This window comes from Atractosteus spatula, chromosome 2, assembly GCF_055471065.1.
Source record: "Atractosteus spatula isolate fAtrSpa1 chromosome 2, fAtrSpa1.hap1, whole genome shotgun sequence".
NCBI classification, from domain to species: Eukaryota; Metazoa; Chordata; class Actinopteri; order Semionotiformes; family Lepisosteidae; genus Atractosteus; species Atractosteus spatula.
This window is the reverse complement of record NC_142707.1, coordinates 74148118-74170997: the sequence shown is the minus strand read 5'-3', so window position 1 is coordinate 74170997 and position 22880 is coordinate 74148118. Positions and strand designations below refer to the sequence as shown.

The following is a 22880-nucleotide window of genomic DNA, read 5'->3' as shown; positions in this document are numbered from 1 at the left end:
TAAATAATCTTTATTTTATTCTTTATATAAACTATACACATTGGGGAGATCCATGTATAGAAATCTATGGAAAACAATCAATAAACTTCATATAATATTACAAATGTCTTTGTTTAAAATGGGCACAAATAGTACATAAAAGCTCAGAAATACACACCTATTTAATGTCCCTCGTTTTCTAAAATAAATCTAACTTTATGAAATTTTAAAATTCTCAAATATAAAAAAATGTTGCTTATGTTGTTTTTAATTAAGATAATTCATTGTCTCCTAATCTGTTAGATCCTAACCTTTTGGTATTCAAAAATATCTAAGCATACAGGATATCGTTTTGGTTAACACTGTTCTGAACATATTCTTAATCTATTGATGGTATATTACCATTTGAAATTAGTCCAGATCAATGCAAATTTAAAATGAACTATAATAAAAAAACTAACAAAATTGATGCCAGAGCATTATCTTGATTTAAACATTGTATTCTTTAAAATGGACACCAATATTGAGTCTTGTTTCAGAGCAACAGTTGCAGCTTGTAGTCTGGCTCTGGTTCTGGTGGAAGGGGAACAAATCCCTGACCTCTGGGTACAACACAGGATGCTGCTCTTCCATCTCCTCTGGGGACAGGTTGGTCTTCTCCCCCTCTTTGTGATACACCAGGAATGGACTGAGCTTTTCCTGCTTTCCTTCAGTAAAAAAATGAAACTGGATTGAGCTGCTTCTGCGATATTTAAGGACACATTGGGAATGGATTGAGCTCCTCCCATATTACTCCATGACAGACTGTAAATGGATTGAGCTCCTTCCAACTACTTAATGACACATTGGAAATGGTTATATTTCTTCATGCACTACTACTAGACAAACAGTTGTTGGGTCAACTTCCTACCATACTACTGAGGACAGTCACTCCGCTGACTTGGACTGTCAAGCCTTCTGCTTCATCCTCATCCTCTTCTTCTTCAACAGGGGAACTTTGGCACCACCTCAGCCTCTGAGGACTCAGCCTCACCTCTACGCCTCAGCATCTGTAGTCATTGGCGAATGTTTCACAGCTGCCAAACAAATCAGGGTCCTTTATGACACATGTGGTCCATTAATATGTGGGGTCTGCACTCTCATCATCCTGCCTCACTACTTGAACTGTGTTTTGTCCTGTATTCTTTTGGGCACCTGCTTTTCTCAAAAGCTATCTAGTGGTCTGGAATGGGCTAGGGGCTCTCTCCTAACCTGCCCATTCTAAAAGCTCCAGAAAATCTTCTTTCAGCAGCAGAATTGGGAACATTGTGAAGATTTAAATAATTCAGGATAGCACTATAGTTTTTCACCACCAGCGATGATTTTAAATCACTAACAAGTCCTGTTTGTTAAATATTTAGATGTTATCTAAAATTATTTTGCTTCTTTTTTACACCACACCTAAAGACATGATTGAGGAAACATTCCACCATATTTGGCAAATAGCGTAGCCTTATGTGGTTTCACACATAAAATACCCTGAATTCATTGTTTTGAAAATCCTGGATCTTTCCGGGTTTTATGTTTAAGATGCAATGACAAGACAGAAAAGTAAAATATTTGAAAGTAAACAGATATAATAATAATTAACAATAGAGGCACTACATGGAGGATGACTATAAAAAAACAACACTCAAATACTCTTAATAACTACTACTGCTGCTGTTCAAAAGTGAAAATAAACATTTCAAGAGTAATAGTGTTAACCAACATTTTAGACAGTATACCTGATTGAATTTCATTACATTTAGTGAATGATTCACAGTTATGACTTCCTTCACAACTACAAATATCCAAATAATATTGTAATAAATATGTGATTCTTTATCTAGGCTTAGGAATAACATTGGCAGGCATAGAATTGTTCTTAAGCCAATCAAATCTTTTTTTGAATTCCAGTCTTATTGAGAGGGTAATTTTTCAATTCCCTGCTCCAGATTCAATAAAATGCTTGATTCTGATTGTCCTTACCATTTCCCTACTTTACTTAACAATGGGACACATTCATGCAATTATTTCACAACTAGTTGCTGATCCTGCCTCCTATAGTTTTGAAAACCATACCTCCTGCTTTCTCAGAGTTTAGTTTCTCTCATTTCACTGTTATTAATTGTCATTATATAACTGAGTTGATAATCTCAATGAAACCACTATTTATGTCCTGAACACTATTCCTACTGTATGATCCTACTCAAATCCACCTTTTCAGCTCTTTGTAATAAGAACATGAGAATAATTAAAAAGAAGAGGAGGTCATTTACAGACAACCAAACCAACCCTGAAATTTACAGTAGTAATAAAAATATTTTAGACTGAGTCAAAATATTTATATTTAGACTGTTTTTAGAATACAGAGTACAAAAATAGAATATCTGGCTTTATTTTGTTTATAGAATGAGACACAGCTGTGAGACTATCAGGGGATCCCAATCTAAGAGACTACGTCATGAGCACAGAGCCACAGACCGCTCAGCCATACCATTTATTATGCCACTAAAATTGAACTGGCACTAAAATATTCCAGTAATGAAGAAACAACATGACCATTCTTGGAATAACTTCTGACTATAGAAGGGCATTTTGGTGTCTCATAAATGTTCTTGCTAGGTAAGATGATGCCAGGACCTGATTTAAACATTTTTCCGATAGTATAGGGGCATGTTTTTTAGTTGAGTACTTTGCACTTGCACATAACTACTATCCTCTGTAGATCACACCGTATCACAGTGAAGACTAAAGGTTCTCCTACTCATTTATAAGGCACTGAATGGTCAAGATCCAGAGTTTTAAAAATGTGTAGTCCAGATCTTAATCAGACACCTACTGATTCAGGCCTTTTTATTCTGATGAATCTGATCTGACCAGGCTGTGCACTATGGGTAACAGACCCTGCATGTTTTCAAGATGACATCTGTGGAGTTCCTTGAACAAATTCTTTAAAGCCTCTGTAACTATCGACACTTTCAAAACAATTTTTCACCAAAGCTTTTAGTGTATACTGTAACTGTTTTACACAGTTTCTTCAAGTCAGTTTATTCTGCTTTCTTCATATGCATTGTATTTCTGCTATTATGATTATTATTGTATTGTACTTTGAATTTCTTGAAAAGCACCCATTTATAAAATTCCATTGTCATTATTATTGTTACACTGCAGCTAGTTGATGCTGACACCCATGGTTACTGGCATGCAGGGAATCTGTTGTTGGGGGGACAAAGCTGAGGTTGAAGGTGCTTGGGACTTGCTGGAGAAAGCTGAGGATGAATGGGAATGGAGTCATTGCAGACCGAGTGAATGAACTGTGGATACAGCAGACTGCCAGGTGGTTGCAGGATGATGCCACTGGATCAGTGCTGGCTGTTCGGATTGCAGGCAGGTTTCTGGTTTTAGTTTCCAGGTCTCAGGTCCCAGGTTTTAGATCTCAGAATTTATGGGGATTTCAAGGTTTTGGGCTGACATGTCTTTCAGAGCAGAACTGAGTGCATCACTTCCTGAGGTACCTCAATGTCAGAGCACCATTCCAGTGGCATTACAGGTTTTAAATAGGGAGAATTAAACTGGATGATTAATGGGATGATGGATTAGACGACCGATAGAGCACACTGATAAATGGCCTGAACTTGTTGTGGAAATGTTTATGGGTTCCTGGAGTAAGACAATTATATACTGAGTAAGCTATTGTCAAAATGCAGCATGACCTCAGTTGTTAGCCATTCATTAATAAAGTGGTCTGCCTGAAGCTGGATGATACATCAGCTTCAATACACCTGCCATAGACATCAATCTCACTATACAGAATATAAAACCTATAGACAATTGTGTGCCTTACAAAAATTAGCTAAACATTTGCAAGCCATCCTCAAAATGGATTGCCAATCTAAATGTTAGCCATTGTGTTACATTGCATGCCAGAAAGTGAGTTCAAACTATCTACACCTTATACAGTATATACATAGTCGCTTGGGAAATTTTCTCTACACACATCAGTTGACAAAATAATTGAACAAGCTGCCCATGTAATGCAGTACTCTCTCTTTTTTTCTAATCCCACTAACTCTGCTCTCCTTTATTTACCTTTTTCTGTCTGTTTCTGATTAAGCTTGCAGACCATTAAACCTACAAACTCCAGCCTATATTTGATTTGTATTAAACTCCATGTTGAAAAATCCATATCTTAGGATCATAGCGGTTGCCTGGAAGTTGTGTATATTTTTTTTCTACTTTACCATAAAAGTCTTTCCTGCTCCTAAGAATTATTCAAAGGTTGAGTCCTTGAAGTGTCTTCTTATCTCTTCCTCAGAGTATCCTGAGTACCTGCTCTTACCTTATATGCACTCAGCATCTAACTGTGGCCTGACGTCATCAATATTCTCCTGCCAGTGCTGCACCTGCATATTCACTTTCCTCAATTCTGACAAGCCCACAAATCCTGGGCTCATTTCACCACTATTTACATAATTCCTTCATACTAATTTATTCAATGAAATATGAGAATCTACTCATATTTTATTCTGTCTGCACCTCATTCATTTATATTTCTGATATTGCACTTATCTTTTTTCAGGCATTTTGTTAACTTTGTGATATGTGATATGTATCTTTTAAAATACCTTTATTTTTTCCAATAAAACATATCAGTCAATATTCATGTAGTATGCAGAGAAGCTCGTTTTGTTTGAAAGAATGCATGCTGCATTTTTACTCATATGTATTAATATCTGAGTTGTTTTAGCTTAAAAATCATTATATTCAAAATTAAGTATGCAAGACAACCTCTGTTACTTTAGTGAGAAATATACATACAACTATTAGTGTTACTTGTAAAACAGGTTTCCTCAAATCATCCATCCCTTATGGAAATAACATGTTAAAAACTGCTGGAGTGGAAATATGGTCAGTTTGATTAAAATGTATATCTAAATAATTATCTAATATTGTATCTAAGTTGCTTAAATATGCTGGTTGTATTGGTAATGGAAAGATTCAATAAAATGCTTTTCGGATAAGTAAGGTATTTGTGAGTGAGAGCAATTTAACCTTTATTCCTTTTAGTAAAGTTCTTGCATAATGGCACCAAACCATGTTTTCTCACCAATGGGGAATACTGTAGTTCCTTAAGGGAAAGAGATAGTGATTAATGAGTAAACACAAGTTCATGCCACTGGGCTTTTGAAGGATGATTAGTATATAAAATGTCACATACAAAGACTCAGGACATATTGATACCAGATGTCTGAATAAGGAAAGCTTTAACGGTAAGGTAAGACTTTGTAATCCAGTCATCTTAAAGGACTCTTTTAATATGATACAGTAAATGCCTTTTATTATGATTCGCCTAAAATTTGCACTACAAACACAAAGAGAATACAGTCTTATAAAATACTAAAATACTATATACTAATATAGCAAAATACTAAATACATAATATTTTCTATACAAAGGGATGGAATTATGAAAGGAAATTGTTATAGCAGTTTAATCCATTTCAGGTTTCAGTATATGAGCTACAGTAGGAGACTCTTGCAAAAATTACACAGTCCAGAGTGATTGATACTTAGAGCTGCTAACAGAACTTAAATGACTTCAATATAGAAATGTTTTATATGTTTGAAGCTATTTAAAAGTATTGTTTTAATAAAGTATATATTTTGTTACTCTTTGTATTAATAATGTAATATTCTTTTGACACTGAACGTGTTGTAAGAACCAAGTGAAATTCATTATTTAAGAGATTCATTTTGACATTTTGACAAGAGAAATTTTGAATTGTTCAGTAAATAAAATGATTAATTATGTTTAACCTTTATGATTTAGGGATATATAATCCTTATAATAAGGATTATCTGAATAGATTTTGAAAGGATTTTAAGCTTTAAGCTGTATTCTTATCAATTAATCAAATATTTATTGATTTATACAGTATTTAGTTACATATACTTCCCTCCTAGCGCCCAGTGCTTACCTTAATAGGCTCTGGCTTCCCTGTGACCCTGCATCGGATGAAGTGCTTAGAAAATAAATTGATTCATATAAATATGTGTTTTATATTTATGAATATAAAGTCAAATATAAAGTGAAATCTAATATTCATCGCTATGGTATAATACTCAAGATACAGTCTATAAATTCACATCTATGTTTTTAATAAGAAATTATATCATTATTGAAGCTGCTATGAAGAAGGTATGAACACTGAGAAAAACCATAGGATTGTAAATAAAATTTGAAGATACAAATGGTAAACACAATCTATTTTAGAGTATCTAAAAACCTTTTCTTTTCTTTGGTCTTTTTATTTTTATGACAAGAAAAATTCTCAGTTACCATAGCATTATAAGAGAAATTATTAAATTAATATAATTATAATTATAAATATAATTATAGGAGAAATTACTAAAAAAATATATTTTCAATAATACCAAAATTGAATTAACTAATTGAGTCCACAGCCAAGCAAGTAAATTTCAGTTTATGTAATTGCAGAAAATGTACATTTCCATCTAGAAAAATGGTCATGGAGTAACAGGTTACACAACAATTGTTTCAATTCAAATTCTCAGTGATATAGACAATTTTGATTTTGATAAATAGCTGCCTGTGCATTTACTAATCGTATTTGAAATGGTAAGGTGTGTAATTATATTCAATAGTAACATCACTTAATGTTAATTTTGTCTTTTTACAGGAACCAAAAATTTCACACACATCCTGGGACCACACAGAATGAACTTTACACTCAACTTCACTAGAATGACTGAAAATACACACTTCTGTTACGACTCTGTAAACAAATCATGTCTGAAACATGTTTATGTGACCACAGTACATACTCCAATGTATCTGATACTTATAACAGTTATTGTCTTCACTCTTTGTGGAAATCTGTTTGTCATCATCTCCATTGCTCACTTCAAACAGCTTCACACACCAACTAATTTTCTTGTCCTCTCATTAGCAGTTGCTGACTTTCTATTAGGGGGATTTATAATGCCTCCTAGTATGGTCCGATCCCTTGAAACTTGCTGGTATTATGGAGACTTGTTTTGTAAAATTCATACCAGCACAGATGTCATGTTATGCACTACTTCTATATTCCATCTCTCCTTCATTTCAATTGATCGATATTATGCTGTGTGTGAACCACTAAAATAAAAAACTAAAATCACTGTTTATGTTGCACTTTACATGGTTGTAATTAGTTGGAGTGTTTCAGCTGTTATTGGATTTGGAGTGATGTTTCTAGAGTTAAATATTAAAGGGATTGAAGATGTCTATGAAATGCATATTGTGTAGGTGGCTGTACTCTGTTACAGACTGAAATATCTAGTCTGATTTGTTCCCTAATGGCATTTTACATCCCGGGGTTTATTATGTTAGGAATCTATTTGAAAATTTTCCTTGTAGCAAGGAGGCATGTCAAGACAATTGAAGGCCTTGTATCCCAGAGTAAGAGCTCAGAAGACAGCAAAACAATGACTTCAAGCAAGACAGAAAGAAAAGCTGCAAAGGCTCTGGGAATAGTGATGGGGGTCTTTCTCTGCTGCTGGATGCCATGTTTCTTGAGTGGTAACCTGGATCCTATTTTTAATTATTCAATTCCACCCATTTTATTTGATTTTTTTATGTGGCTAGGATACTTAAATTCTACATTTAATCCTCTTGTCTATGCTTTCTTTTACAGCTGGTTCAGAAAAGCTCTTGTTATGATTGTGTTTGGCAAAATATTTCAAGCCAATTCTTCAAGAACAAAACTAATTACAAATTAAAGATCTGTTATTCTAATATTTTAATATAAAGCAAAATAATGTAGTTGTGTGTTATTTTCTCCTGGTCATAAAATTTGAAAATTATTATTGCACTTCCCAGCTGATTGACCTACTGTATACTATACTGTTTCCCACACAAAATCTGTGAGAATACAAAAATAAATTTAAAGTTAAGAAAATGTTTGTTGATGAGTATAAATTAAATTTTTTGGACAGAACTGTGCTTTGTAATGCAACCAATGAAAATCTTACAAATAGCTTCAAATATCACTGTATTTTTTCTGTTTTATCTTCAGTAATTGTCACGCCCTCCACAGCCAGAGGGCGCTCCTGCTCTGTCCTGTTCCTAGTTTCCCTGTGCTTTCCTTGTACTTCCGGTGTGTCTTGTGTCTGGGGCTTTATATTTCCGGGTCTCGTTTTCCTCCTTGCTCAGCATTGGGATTGGCTGTCGAGAGGCTCGCCTCACCAGGTTGCCTCCATCCGCTATCTGAGGGCTTATGTCTCATTCTGACTCCACCCAATATCTTGAGCCCGGAGAACCCTCTCATTCGTTCCATTCTTACCACTATGCATAGGGTCCTACTGTCTCGCCGGTCTCTCTCTATGGCTATCCCCCGGCTTCTGTGACAGTAATGTTTTACAATATAAAAATGATTTATTCATCATATATGAAGTATTGCCAGACTCCAGACCTTTTTCTTCCAGCATGGATAATTTCTTATATCTCTGTGGCTTTTCTTTTTCTAAGAGAGGTGCTCTAATTTTATTATTTAATCTAATTAGTACAGTGTATACATCTCATTGTTTATCTGCGTACCAATTAATTAACAAACAATCAGAATTCATAACGTGTGGAATTCATAGGTGTGGAAAAGACTGGCTGGAAATAAGAGACAGTTAGAAACCAAAAGAGAAAAGGACAGAGAATGGCACACTCCGATACTTGCAATTCTCACACAATAGTAGCCCCAAGGTAACATGCAGTCCACATACAGCAGCAGTCCTGGGATTATACCCATTACAGCCAGCCCACTGTTTGCCAGACAGAAACTAAATGTGCAAATGGTGCACTTGATGTGGCAAAATCCCTTTAAGCATGCATTTTAGTCAAACAAGTTCACTCAACAAAAATGCAAAACTATTTCGTCTTTGTCATTGCCGTTGTGGATTATTCTTCTGAGTGTCTCATCTTTGTTAACTAAAATGAAAAACAGGTCTCTGACGAACATTTTTGTCGTGATTTTAGTCTACAAAATTTACACCGTGTATCAGGTAAAGTGCACTTACAGTATACAACATGTTACATATGCCGCTTAACATTCTGATTTCCAATCAGTTCAATGAGCTATCAGCTATAAATTAAGCCTTAGAAAATAGAATTGCAGTTAACGATTCACTTTATTCACATATACTGCACTTCTTCCTTATTTTTGGCTTACTTCCTGATTATTATAGTATTATTAAACTGTCCATTCATAAAATTATTTCTAATTATAGTGGGGGTATTTTGGTCCATCCATTTCTTTTCTAACTGCTTCATCCAATTCAAGGTCAAACACAGGGAGAACATACAAACTCCGTGTACTTTAATAAATTGCATGGCTTTTCCAGCTCATGCCAGGACCTGATTTTAAACACTGGTGTTAACATACAGTATGGTGTTTAGCTAAACAGAACTTAAGGACGAGGTCAAATTCTAGTCTTGTACTTCCACTTCCCTTTAAATAACATAGCACTATGTAAATTTTTCTTATACTCTGTGCTCTGTCAGAAGGATATGGATAGGAGATCCAACCTATAAGCCAGAAAATTTCTTGCCTCTTCAGCCTCATCCCTCCACCAAAAACAAGTAGCTCTGCTACAGTACCTCTATGTTATGTTTGTTTTTCTTTCAGTTCTCTTGATGTTGTCTGTTGTCAGTCTTTCCAGAAAATCCAAAAAGCAGAGGGAGTTTTGTCTCCCATTTTCCCTATTCTCTCATCCTTTTCTCAGTTACTTTTCTCTCCTTCTCCTTTTTTCTTGTGTTTTTAGTGAGGTGTCCAACCCACCACACCTACAGTCCCAGGAATCATCTGTTGTTTTGTCTCTCCCATCTCTTCAGTCCCTGTTTTCACTGTCTCTGCAGAAGCCTTTGGTCACTGAAACCCATTCTGTCCAGTGGGTATGAGTACATGGTGTTAATCTGTACCAGATCCAGATGTTCTGGTTCACAGGCATAGCCATCCTTGGTATCTGCTTCCCGGTTGCTGGCAATGGGTTTTGTTCCATCCTATTTTCCACCCCCCTTGGCTGGTGTCCAACTGGTGTGATATTGGGCCTTATATCTTTCCCTACCTAGAGTTTCAAACTGCATACAGTACATAACTGACATTTTTTGGGAGTTCAGCTTAAAATAAGTTCTTATCCATTCCATCTAGCAAATTTCAGTAAGCAGTAGCTCTTTTCCTACTTCCGTGCCAGGCTAGTCCTGTGTTTCACTGCTCCATTGTCTGCTGCCTAACACAGAGTTTCCATCTCAAACTAGCTGATCTAGTGGTAGTGCTGCCACCTATTTGATGACTTCCATTCTGTCACCAGCATTATACATGCTTCTCATTCACTTCCTCTAAAACACTGAATAACTGAATCTACTCAATCAAACAAACTCAAGCCTGCATCATACGTGCTTGTCATTCACGGAATATCTGCTCTGCTTGGTTCCTAGGAATTTGCAGCTGAGGTTATTTGCTTTTAGCTCAGTTTTCTGAAAATCTGGGTGGGTGTTTTGGGTTTCTCCGACCAGCACTGTTATTTCCTCTGCCAGGTGAGTGAAAGTATGCTATCCTTTTATATTTGTCAGCTCATTTCTTCATTAGAATTTGACTGAACTATTGAAGTTTTATTTACACCTACAAAGCATTTGATAGAACTATAAGAATTTTTGAATTTTGCATTTTGTATTCTAATTAAGTACTTTGCATCATTACATCACTCCTATCCTCTGTAAATTTCACTGAATTCAAGTGAACGATATGCAGACTCCTTGCATTCAGGATCACATCTGTGGAACTCATTGACCAAATCCATTAGAGGCTCTGTGGCTGTTGCATGAGTTAACATTTTTATTTGCATTGTAGTGACAATGCCTATTAATAAGACAGAATTAAGTGTAGCTGTGCATCTTCCAGAGCAGCCCCTCTCGCTCATCTCTGCAAAGCATTCCATGTGATTTCTGATTTAAAGTGTTTCTGACTGATAAGGAACTATCCCAGATTGGGGATGGGCCCAACTATCATGATCAATGGCCATTCCTGGTGCCTATCTGTCTCTGAGATTCTTAGGAACATCTGGATTGTGTCACGAACAGTTCTTTCCAGGCCCTATGCAGACGACATGATCCGGTTGGTGACGACACAGTAGGGAGAAAATCATGCAGAAGAAGGGTATGGAGACAGGGGGGCGTGTCCAAGGTGAGCAGGTGTCCAGGGGAAGTGAGTCCGGGGCGAACAATCAAAGACGAAATCCAAAACGGGGATGCCAAAACAGTAGTCCAATGCCAGACAATCCAGCCGAAGGAATTAAAAACCAGGAGCCAGGTCGGGACTGGTGGGGGGAATCAGGAACGAAGGGTTAAAACCATACGCAGCAGGACCCCGGGTTGTCACGAAACGGGATTCAATGAGGAACCTCGGGTGACGTCTGCATCTGGTTTATAAGGGGGAACGGAAATCAGAAACAGGTGCAGGTGATGGGGCAGAACAAGGAAGGGCTGGAGCACCCCATAAGAGGAGGAGTAGTGATCGTGACAGATTGCAGTCCTAGGGTCAGAGTTCAATGTTACTCATTCCTAAAAGTGAACAACCAATCAGGAACCTGTGGGAACGTGGGTCCCGAATGCCAGCCAAACTCTCGACCAATCAGCATCGTCTCTCATTAAAAAGGAGTGCACAGACCTCAGGCTTGCCTCGGTCCACTCTCGCGTTCTCTCAGACTTAATCATGTGACTGCCAGCACTGTTGTCTGAGTGTGGGACTTGCAACTTTGTGTTCCAAGCAATGAGCCGAGCCAGGGGGAAGCCCGAACAGAAAGACAGAATTCTGCTCGGGGTCAAGCATGCAGCATAGACCTTATAAATGCTAGCAACCCACAGTAGAAGCCCGACTGATCAATGGACCATACGAATGGACTCTTGTTGACAACTGGATACTCTTATCCAGAAGTAGCCACTACACCGGAAGTAAACCAAATTTCTTCCCCATAAAGAGTAACTCGCTTTGGTCGACGCAGTCACCCCTTTGTGCACAGAGAGAGTTTCCTAGTTCAGCTCAAGGCTAACTATTGGTCCCTGAGGAGAACCACTGCCAACAAAGCAGCAGAAAGTTCTCCTTCTCCCCTTGACTCCGAGCAGCAGAACTGGTTGGCCTCAACCAGTGAGCTGTTGTTCACTGTTCATGCCGGGAGATATAAATCCGTACTGGATAAGTAAATCCAATATTCTACATTGAATCACGAGAATTCAATTGTTATCTCAACACAGGTGGATATCAAGTTAATTCGTATGAGTAATGGATTTATTTATGAGTATCGAGTGTAGAATCTATTAATGAGACTGATTAACGATATAGCATAAGCGAATGTTATACTGAAGCATATTCCTTATTTGTATCTCTTTGTGTTTCGTATCTCTTGTGATATTCTACAATATCTTTGTAACCCTCAGTTAAATCTGCCATCTGTATCCAGGCCGACTGTTATATGTTTTTATATGCACAATTTTATGTATTCATTAATGTATTCCGTGTAGTTGAATCCACGTGTGTGCATTGCTGATTGTTCTGATGATTGATCCTCTAATGGCCGTAAAAGAATCACCTCGTGATCTACTGTTACAATTAATAAACTGTCCCAGTAAATTCACAAAACCCTTACAGCATCTGGTTGCACTTGTTAATTAAATTGTATTGTAATTATTATTTGTTGAGAGAGCCATTCTCAAAAAAGAATGTCAATCTAAAACTTTGATGTTTGGCAACATCGCATGCCAGGAGGTGGGTTACATGTCTTTCAGTGTGCCTATTCCTACACCTTGCTCTCTACATATATATAATCCTGTGGGAAATTATTTTCCCTTTACATACAGATGCAGCTATTCAAAATGCACTTTCAACCCCGTACCGAACGCAATTACCCACAGTCCACAGCGGTGTATCGCAGTACGTGATTGGCTGGCCAACATGACTGACAGGGGCACTCATGGTGCATTGGTTGTTAGTGAAAAGATTTAATCATTTAATCTCTTTACTGTGCATGTTTTAATCCACTTAGTATTGAATATTGGTATTGGTAGTTTAAATAAAAAATACACATCAGTATTCCACTTTCGTCCTAAACATTTTAAGCATCAAAGTCTCGCATTCGGTTACATACTGTGGGTTTTTTGGAAAAGTTCTTACGTGCTCCTTCTGACTATATTAAGTTTATATGCTTTTTAAAAAATTATCATGTTTTAACCTTTTCTGCGAATACGCTCGTTATTGCAGTAAACAAAAGCATATTTTTTAGAATTTGATTAATAGGGAATATGATATGGATTCGTGTATCTAAAGAAATTAATAACGATATAATTATATTCATATACTGTAGCTCAAATTATCACAGTAGTACACTTTCTTTGGAAATATCTGCTTTAGTTTCACTCCTTCTCACACGATTAGGTCTGTGGCGTAATGGGTTAGGCATGTGTTTTCCGTGCTGGAAGTTATTTGTTGAAGCCCAGCTATTGCCATAAGTTTTCTTTTAACAAATACAAATTTCTTTGAAAAACTAAAATAGCAAATATTATGAACACTATATTGACATTTCTAGAATTTGATTAATACGGAATATAATAGGAATCTCTTATCTAAAGAAATTAATAACAATATAATGTAGCCCGGGAAAGAACACACCGTACTACAATAAACTTAAATGGGGATTCTTTTTATTCTGGATCTGCATGAAATCATAAAAATGAGTGGTTGTATTATTTTCTGTTACAGAACTTAGATTGGATGCAGTATAACCTTTAACCCGAAAGATTCACATAGATATACATGGAGATATACACACACCAGGATGCACAAAGTGCTACTAAAATAACAAAAACAAAGAAAAAATACGGTAGTGGCAATTTCCCTAAGGAAAGGAATACTCCACATTAGTCTGAATGCCACATTCTTCATTGGTCCCATTACATCACAGAAATATAAAAAACCAAAACTACTCACTCTTTACTCTCGTCTAATCCAAGACGCACAGAATATCACAGTCTTCTTTTAACACGCTCTGAACAAGTTAAACAGAATAAGGTCATTCTCAAAGAATAAAACAAACCATTTCCTCCACAAACAATGGTTAAAGAAATGCAAACTAACAAAAATGTATGACCATTTACCGTTACGAACATTATTCCCGCGAACCCACTCACACAGCACTGGAACCTCATGGCAGTTGGGATCACTTCATCCATTAACATCAATCAATTTTGTCTAACTAATATGTCACCCTCCCCTCATATATCAACAATATACATCTCTTTCAAGGATTTCCAAACTTCATTTTTGATAGCTACACCATCAACTAAATTCTGAACATTTACCTCTGCATTCACATCACACGGAGCCACACACCACGCTCAACTTTACGATGTCCACTTCCACAATTACTGGCACACTGATGTCACTCATACATGCGTGTCTTAAAGCGACAGCTACCAATTTCAGTGTCAGATTTCAAATATCCACTCCGTAACCACCCGGTTACAATAATTATGCAAAGGAACAAGTAATAGGTTTATTCCATGCTGAAAAAAAGAAGAGAGAAAACACAACGTTTTGGCCATGCAGCCTTCTTCAGGTGTGACACCTGAAGAAGGCTCCACAGCCGAAACGTTGTTTTCTCTCTTCTTTTTTTCAGCATGGAATAAACCTATTACTTGTTCCTTTGCAGCCTACGCATGCTGACGCAGCTACCCACCTGAACAATATAATTATGTTCATATACTGTAGCTCAAAATTAGATACAAGAAGAGTATTGTTGGACAATGTTGTGAGGCTCTGGCAGAATTTCTCTCATCAGATCATCAGTTCCATTATGGAAATAACATATTGAGTCATAACGTGTGCTGTGGTTAAAATATGTTCATTTTGATCAAAATAGAGATCTATATAATTTCTATGTTGAAAATTGCTGAAATATGCTTGCAGTATTTGTAACGGAAAGAATAAATCACAATTTTTATGCAACAAGCAAGGTGTTTGAAAGTGACAGCAATTAAACCTTTGTTCCTTTTGGTAATGCTCTTGCCGAATGGCATGGTTTCATGTTTGCTCACCAAAGGGAAATACTGTAGTAATTAATGAGAGATGCCACTGGGCTTTTGGAGGGTTATTAGTATAAAAACGGCACATACAAAGCGACAGGACGTATTAACACCTAAGAACTGCATAAGGTAAGCTTTTAAGGAAAGGTAACACTTTATAACCCTAGCACCTTTAAAAGGACTATTTTAATATCATAAAAAAAGAAATAGGGAATAGGAGTACTTGTGGCAAATATTATTTGTGTTAAGTAACTCATATTAAGGAGGTTTTTTAATGAGGCATAATATTTTTTCCACTGATTTAAACAGAGTAGTGCTTTTATATTATGCTTTTTAAAAATATTGTTTTACAAAGCGTGCTCTTTACATTAACTCTTACTCTTTACATTAACAATGTTAATACAAATACTTGATTAAAACAGAATTTAAGTGTGACATTGCTCATTTTCAAGAGTTTTCCTTTAAATGTCAAATCTGCATATATTTTAAAAGTTGTCAAATAAATCAAATAATTTTCTGTTTAGTCTTTACAAGTAATGGATACATGAGCCCATTTATTAAGATTTCTAAGCTTTATTTTTTTTAACAGTTTAAAGCTGTTTTTGTTATATTAATAAATATGCTTCAATCGGCATGTGGATGTGAACATCCTGTGTGCCTAAATATGTATAATATATATATTCAAAATAATATATTTTAATTTATTTTAAATTGATGTATATATATATATCTTTCCTTGTGCCAATTACTTGGAGGGAGAGGCTCCTGCTCCCTTGTGACCTGAAGAGGTTAGAGAATGGATGGCTGGATATATATATACTGTTATAAATGTCCAGAACCACTTTTAGCTTATAAACCTGGCTTTGGCTTCTTAAATTTAAAATGGCTCATATATAAACATGCAAGTAGAATCTGATATCCTGTACATCCCTTTGGTATTATACTGTACATATACATCATAAACAGAATTATGTTTATGATAAGTAATACTACACTTACAATAAAATGTGAACATGTGAAAAATGTGTAAAAACCTTTAACATTGGAAAAGGAAATTTGAAGATTGAAATGACAAAATCTGTTGTTGAATAGCTAAACTATATATGAATTTGTTGAAAAAACTTTGAATAACTGTGGCATATTTGCCTGGGATATGAAAAAACAGATATCCCTATAAGCAAGAAGACAAATGATCAGTAAATGTAGCATTATAGAAGAAAGGGAATTATTTTCAGTGTCAAAATTGAAATAACTAATGGAGTATAAAGCCAGGGAAGCCTGTCTCAGTTTATGTGATTACAAAAAAATATAATTTCCATAATCTCAAGGAGTAACAGGTTACACATCCGTGGTTTCGTTTCTAATTCTCAGTGATAAAGACAATTTTGATGTTGATAAATACTCTGTAAATGCCTGTTCTTTTCAAATCATATTTGAAAATGTTGAATATGCAATAATACTAAATATAACAACATGACTTAATCTTATGTTTGTCTTTTTACAGAAAAAAACATGTCCTGTGATACATAGGATTAACTACACTCTGAACTTTACTGGAATGACTGAAAATACACTATTCTGTTATGAATCTGTGAATAAGTCATGTGTAAAGCACATTTATTTGACCACAGTACGTACTCCAATATACATGATGTTTGTAGCAATTATTCTCTTTACTGTTTGTGGAAACTTGTTTGTCGTCATCTCCATCGCTCACTTCAAACAGCTTCACACACCAACTAATTTTCTCGTTCTCTCATTAGCGGTTGCTGACTTGTTATTAGGAGGATTTGTTATGCCTCCCAGTATGGTCCGATCCCTTGAAACTTGTTGGTACTACGGAGACTTGATCTGTAAAATCCATTCCAGCACAGATGTCATGTTATGCACTACTTCTATTTTGCATCTCTCCTTTATTTCAATTGATCGATATTATGCCATTTGTGAACCGCTAAAATACAAAACCAAAATCAACATTTCTGTTGCACTTAACATGGTTGTCATTAGTTGGAGTGTTTCAGCTGTTATTGGATTTGGACTGATTTTTCTAGAGTTAAATATAAAGGGGAAGGAAGATGTCTACTATGAGAATGTATATTGTGTAGGGGGCTGTACTCTGATACAGACTGAAATATCTAGCCTGATTTGTTCCCTGCTGGCGTTTTACATCCCTGGGTTTATTATGTTGGGAATTTATTTGAAAATTTTCCTTGTAGCAATGAGACAAGCCAGGGCAATTGAAGGCCTCGTATCCCAGAGTAAGAGCTCAGAAGGCAGCAAAACAATGACTTCAAGCAAGACAGAAAGAAAAGCTGCGAAGGCTCTGGGAATAGTGATGGGGGTCTTTCTCTGCTGCTGGATGCCGTGTTTCTTGAGTAGTAGCCTGGATCCTATTTTTAATTATTCAACTCCACCCATTTTATTTGACATTTTTATGTGGCTAGGATACTTAAATTCTACACTTAATCCTCTTGTCTATGCTTTCTTTTACAGCTGGTTCAGAAAAGCTCTTGTTATGACTGTGTTTGGTCAAATATTCCAAGCCAATTCTTCAAGAACAAAACTAATTTCAAATTAAAGATCTTTTATTGTAATATTTTAATAGTCATAGGAAGCATAATAATGTAGTTGCGTATGATATTCTCCTGGTCATAAATTTTGAAAAGAAAAAAGTTATTTTCTCTTGTACATACAAGTTGAAATTTCTTATTTCACTTCACAGCTGTGACACATACTGTTTTGTTTTGCACACTGTGAGAATACAAAATAATAATAAAGTTTAGAAAATGTTTATGGATGAGTATAAATGTAAAAATCTGGAAGGTTCAAGCAAATATTTACACAACTTTCACTTTTACAGTATGGTTCAAAAATTTGGAATAGTCAGGGAGATAGACTGAGAACATAAAAACCATGTTTGTTTCTCTTCACTGTTAAACTTACAATTATTATTTGTTTTATAACCACCCATTTGAAATATCCAATTGCCTGTTTCCCATGTATAGTATCTCTCACCAGACACAGGAGAGAATGGGAAAGTGTATATACTTCACAGGCACAGTAGCCTCTTTCCAGAAGGTTATGCAGTGATTGGTGCTTCTTTTACTGACTACATCATACCTGCAAGCCTAGGTGGCTTCAGATGTCACTGTGTGATAGGGAGCAGAAAGAAAACTAGCCATTTAACTCACTCAATTGTGCTCAGTCAATAGTGTGGCTGTGCTTGGGGATCCTTGGTCACAGTCAGCTAGTGGCATAACTGAAGCTTGAACATGTCATAGAGCTCAACTTTAATTAGAGCAGGTCATGTCACAACTTGAGGACATTGTGAAGTCTTCTTTTACCGCCTTTTCTGGATTCACTACAGCCTTTCTGTTCTAAACGTATAATTAATGCCTTATGGATATGACTCCTTTCAGCTAGGACTCATTCTTTACGTCATTATCATATACCTGTAGGTGTGGAACACAGTCTAAACAGTAAGAAACAAACACATAATTGTGTCTAAAATATTGCTGAAAAAGCAAAATGAGCAGCTTGCCACATACATAAAACACAAAGCACAGAAAATTCTACTTTCCTATGTTAATTAGATGTCCATTCCCTGATTACCTGTAGTAGCCCCCCATGATCTGCTTAATATAGATTAAGAAAATCTATATTTTGTCTTAATGCAAATTTCAACAAGGAGAAATCAGGAATTTAACTTCAGTTTTATTATGAAAAAACGTTTCACACATACTGTACTGTAGTGGCTTTAAAACAATATGGTATCATACTGTATATACAGTACAGTACATTTATATGGTAAACAGTAGGATCACACTGCAGTTCATTGACGTGTACGGTACAATTTCTGTATATCTTTGGATGTGACTTCATGGGATTCGCATGTGTGGAACGTTTTGGAACGAAGGGGTTACACACACACAGTGTAAGGATTAAGGTTGGATACTTCAGTTTATAGTGGGTTACAAGGACAAAGCAGCAAACACAGACAATTATTTACAATGGCTCCTCATAAACTCTCTATGCTATTTACACTGCCCGGTCAATCTCTGGTCGACAGGCTGACCTCAAGTCCAGCCCCATGGCCGCTGCCCCCAGGCTGCCTTGCGGGCGCATAGCTAAGAGGAGGTGCGGGCGCTACAATATTCTAGTGCTAAACCACGTGATTAATGGAGCGAGTCGAGCGACCATCACTTTGATACTTCTAATTTCTAGAACAGCTGCTGAATAGCGTATGATTATTGATTTGGAGCACCTTGCAGTCGATCGCAAGCATGTTGTTTCAGCTCGTTTTTTGTTAGTCACTAGTGTAGTCCCTGAGACTTTCATAGGCCCTAGGCACTGTGCCTACAGTGCCAAATGGGAAATCCGGCCTTAAAGCGACCACTACAAACTAAAACAACCCCGAGTGCACCCGTGAATCAAGGAAATAATATCAGCTCCACAAATAGACCAAAGATCCTGAACAAGCCCCCACATATGCTATATCCACACTATAGGTACAGCAAGGTGAAAGTGGGGAGCTGATTTTTATTTTTTTAAAGAAAATTAAAAAAAAGAAAAGTGATGTGTCCCTGCCTAACATTGCATGACTTTAAAAGCTATAAAAATGGTTTTAGACAGTTAAACTCCAGTTTGCACGAAACACTGTTGAATTTTCTTCCTCATGATTAGCTTAGAATCTTTTCGAATGCTATTAGTTAAAATAATACAAAATATTTTAACTAACAACATGAAACAAATACACAAAAAATCAAATTCTCCTCTTAAAACCAGGAATATAAGCCAGGAATTACTTAGCTAAAGCTGAAACAGTAACTATTGGGAAAGTATATTGTTAGAGAGTGAAATAAACATCCACACTCACTTTCCCTTCCCCCTACTGCGAGGTGATAATGCGCTAACTGGCTGGCACAAAACAATCCCTCCTCTCCGAGCATCCTGGAGAGCTTCATTCAGAGTGGTTGAACACAACGGTTTGTTTTATTCTGCTTTATATGGTCAGGAGTTTTGCATACATAAAGCAGCTTTTGAATAGCAATTCTTGCATTATGAACTTGCATATACAGTACCTGGGATCTGTTTTATTCATTTAAAGTATCTAAAACTGCAATTTTAACTAAAAGTTGTGAAACGTTTTACAAATCTCAATCTTGAAAATGCTTGTGGTATGTCATTTGTTCGCACAAATATTCACATCTGAAACACTGTTTCTCATAAATAGGCATTTTAATAAGAAAGCAAAGGATATGAGATCCGGAGAATACAAATAACCCTGAACAAAATACAAGAAGTTTAAAATTATTCTTTATTATTAATAAAATAATATTGGCAATAATAGTCAGGCACATTATTTCAGAGGTCTTTTTAATAACAGTTTGTTATTCTCATTTATAGTTATAATATATATGATTTAGTTTTAAGGCTTGTTGTAAAGGCTTGTGTTAAATTATATCAGTTGAACTAGTTTTTACTTCCACTGTTGTCAGTGTTAACGTTTGCTTATTCATGTTCTTAATAATATAATATAACATTTATTACAATGTGATATATAAATAATAAAAAGTCAATATTATGTACATAATATTTACTATTTTATTTTTATTAAAGGAGTCTTTGTTAGAAGAAACACGAAGTATATAAACTTAATATAGTCAGAATGAGCATATCAAAACATTTCCAAAATAACCACAGTAAGTGACCGAGTTAAAGACTTTGATGCATAAAATGTTTATGAATAAAATAGAAGACTGTTGTGTATTTTTTTATTTCAGCTACCACCACCAGCCATATACTGTACAATATGTATAATATATTTATATTGTTAAATTAAAATCGTTTATAACATTCAGAGTCGTTTTATCCTGTTATTTTTATGCTCATTTACCTAAATGTCCATTGAGTTGGAAAATTCCATAATAATATTCCATATTAAGTGGATTTAAACATGCACAGTAGAGAGATTAAATGAAGCAATCGTTTTGCTATCAACTAATGCGCCACTAGTGCCACCTATCGATCATCTTTGGCCAGTGGCCAAAAATGCCACAGTACAGCGGTAAAGCTCAGTCCCTGTAGTGCGTTACGTAATTTTAACGCACATTTTGATTGGCTACATCTGTATCCGTGTGTTACGACCCCAAGTGTCTAGGGGTAAAGGGGTGTAACATTTAGGATATTTCTTTTGGAAGCAGGTGGGTTTTGGTGAGGGACTAGGAAGCGTGATAACAAGGGTAAGGAACTAGAGTGGTGCCAAAGGAAAGAAAATAACAAACAAAATGGAGCTGGCTAGGACAGTGAGGGAAAGCTAATCTGACTACAAAAGAAAACCCGAAACACACAGTCTTCGGCGTCTTCAACACCCTAGCTAACCTGCACTGACTACCCAAAACCATACAAGACAAAGGGCACTCACCAGTACTAAACTAGTGTTACTAATACAAAATCAACTAAGTGTGTAAAGTGTACCCAACAACCTAAACTAACCTTATATACAAAAGTTCACACAAAAACACAAGTGAACCAGGAATACAAATAAGGGAGAACAAGAGTAATCAACAGGAACAGGATACAAAAGAACCCAAAAGTTGAACATGTAACACGTTAGGGCAAGGAAATGGCAAAACAAGGATGAACACACAAAGAAAAGTACAAAGAAACTAACAGAAACCAACAAAACAACAAAGCCCAAGCTATACAAAAATACACACACACAAAGCAAAACAACAAACCAACAAAGCCGAAGCAATAACCAAAACCAAGTAGGACTGAAGTCAAACTAAAGGCTCTTTCCTTCAGAAAACCTCCATGTTATATTCTGAATAAGATGCACTCTGATTGGCTGATAAGCTAATTGATCACGATGTCATACAGAAAGTGTGGTGTAATGGTGGGCCAATGGGGAAGGGAGAACAATCAAGGGTCAGCAGTGTGGAACATAAAAAAACACACACAGACCACACACTGGGACGTAACACTGTGTAACCCTGGGAAACAATTTTTTTCCACACATACTGTATCAGTTTAAGCAAACAAGCTGTCAGCGGGACGCAGTGCCACCAAACTTTTAGCAATTGTGTATTGGGGTATATTTCCAAGATGGGGTATATTTCCATCTTGAACTTAAAATAAACGGTATTGCACTTACAGTATCAGGGATGTTTGGGTTATATTAATTATATTGTGACTCACTATGTTGTTATTTTCCTTTATCTTTTAGTTACTTCGGAAAGTGGGTTGTAATACTTTATTTAACACATTCGTTAAACAATAAGGCCTTACTATTGAGTGTTACTTCGACTTTCTTTGTGAATTGTTGTTTATTTAACAGGTAATTGGGGGGAGTCAAATTCTAATATTGCACTTCCACTGCACTACATAGCAATGCTTCCTGGCACCATATAGCCATTTGAGGATCTTTTCTAGAATATGGGATTTTGGTCTCTTCAAAGATGGGTGTGTGACACACTAAGAATATAACTTTATCATGTGTGTCTCCTACAAGCCAGCCTGGAGTTACATTTTCACCTCTTTGACCTCAAACTCTTAGCTTACAGTATGTGCACTCAGCATCTAACTGTGGCCTGACGTCATCAATATTATCCTGCCAGTGCTGCACCTGCATACTCACTTTCCTCAATTCTGACAAGCCCACAAATCCTAAGCTCATTTCTCCACTATTTACATAATTTCTGTTATTACTAATTTATTCTGTGAACTACAGTACATGTACGTCATCAGCTTAGGGA

At 36.1% G+C, this 22880-nt stretch overlaps 1 protein-coding gene and 1 pseudogene across 1 annotated transcript; both read left to right on the top strand.

Annotated features, from left to right (window-relative positions):
• Positions 1-6741: 6741 nt before the first annotated feature.
• On the top strand, positions 6742-7784 carry LOC148840285 (trace amine-associated receptor 1-like; annotated as a pseudogene).
• Positions 7785-16660: 8876 nt separating this feature from the next.
• LOC148840284 (trace amine-associated receptor 1-like) lies at positions 16661-17701 on the top strand. Its single transcript, XM_088907384.1, has one exon. The coding sequence runs from the start codon at positions 16682-16684 to the stop codon at positions 17699-17701; it is 1020 nt and encodes a 339-aa protein (XP_088763510.1). The 5' UTR covers positions 16661-16681.
• The last annotated feature ends 5179 nt before the right edge of the window (positions 17702-22880 follow it).

Excerpts from the sequence above, each read along its gene's own strand:
- LOC148840284 (XM_088907384.1), top strand. The coding sequence starts at position 16,682 with ATGACTGAAAATACACTATTCTGTTATGAATCTGTGAATAAGTCATGT.